Source organism: Phalaenopsis equestris, unplaced genomic scaffold (assembly GCF_001263595.1).
Source record: "Phalaenopsis equestris unplaced genomic scaffold, ASM126359v1 Scaffold179916, whole genome shotgun sequence".
In the NCBI taxonomy this organism is placed as follows: domain Eukaryota; kingdom Viridiplantae; phylum Streptophyta; class Magnoliopsida; order Asparagales; family Orchidaceae; genus Phalaenopsis; species Phalaenopsis equestris.
Window position 1 is genome coordinate 1 of NW_018199865.1, and position 485 is coordinate 485.

At 50.7% G+C, this 485-nt stretch overlaps 1 protein-coding gene across 1 annotated transcript; it reads right to left on the reverse strand.

Annotated features, from left to right (window-relative positions):
* Window positions 1-38: 38 nt before the first annotated feature.
* LOC110034261 (acidic endochitinase-like) lies at window positions 39-392 on the reverse strand (the record flags this gene model as incomplete). Its single annotated transcript, XM_020738542.1, has 1 exon — window positions 39-392. A coding segment is annotated over exon 1 (354 nt), but the record flags the coding sequence as incomplete, so codon positions are not given.
* Between the last annotated feature and the right edge of the window lie 93 nt (window positions 393-485).

A 485-nucleotide genomic window follows, 5' to 3' on the forward strand; every position in this document is an offset into this window, starting at 1 on the left:
TATATATATATATATCTCATGCTCCTTCACACCCATACCTGCCGCGCATCATCCTTAGTAGTAAGAACATAAGATCCTGCACCGCCGCCGATGGACAGAAGAACCTTGATCCCTTTAGCCTGGCACGACTTGATGTCGCTGCTAAGGCCGGTGCAGCCGTTGGAGTAGGGATCGCAGTGGCCTGCGAGATTGAGCTGAGGATTCTGGCCATTGCCGAAGGAGCAGAGGAAGGCTAAGATGACGAAGGAGTAGTCGCCGGAAGCGCAGGTGTCGGACAGGCTTCCTTCGTTGCCGTTTTGGCCCCAGTAGATGGCAATTTTCCCGGCTTGGGAGGTGAGGGTGAGGCCGGCTAAAGCTAGGAGAAATAGCCATGGTTTATAAGGTGATGCCATTTTGAGTTGTTTGGAGATGAGAGGAGATGGTTTTGGTTATGGTTAGGGGATGAAGGTGGCTGATTATATAGAGCTTCTGAGCTTCATATGAAA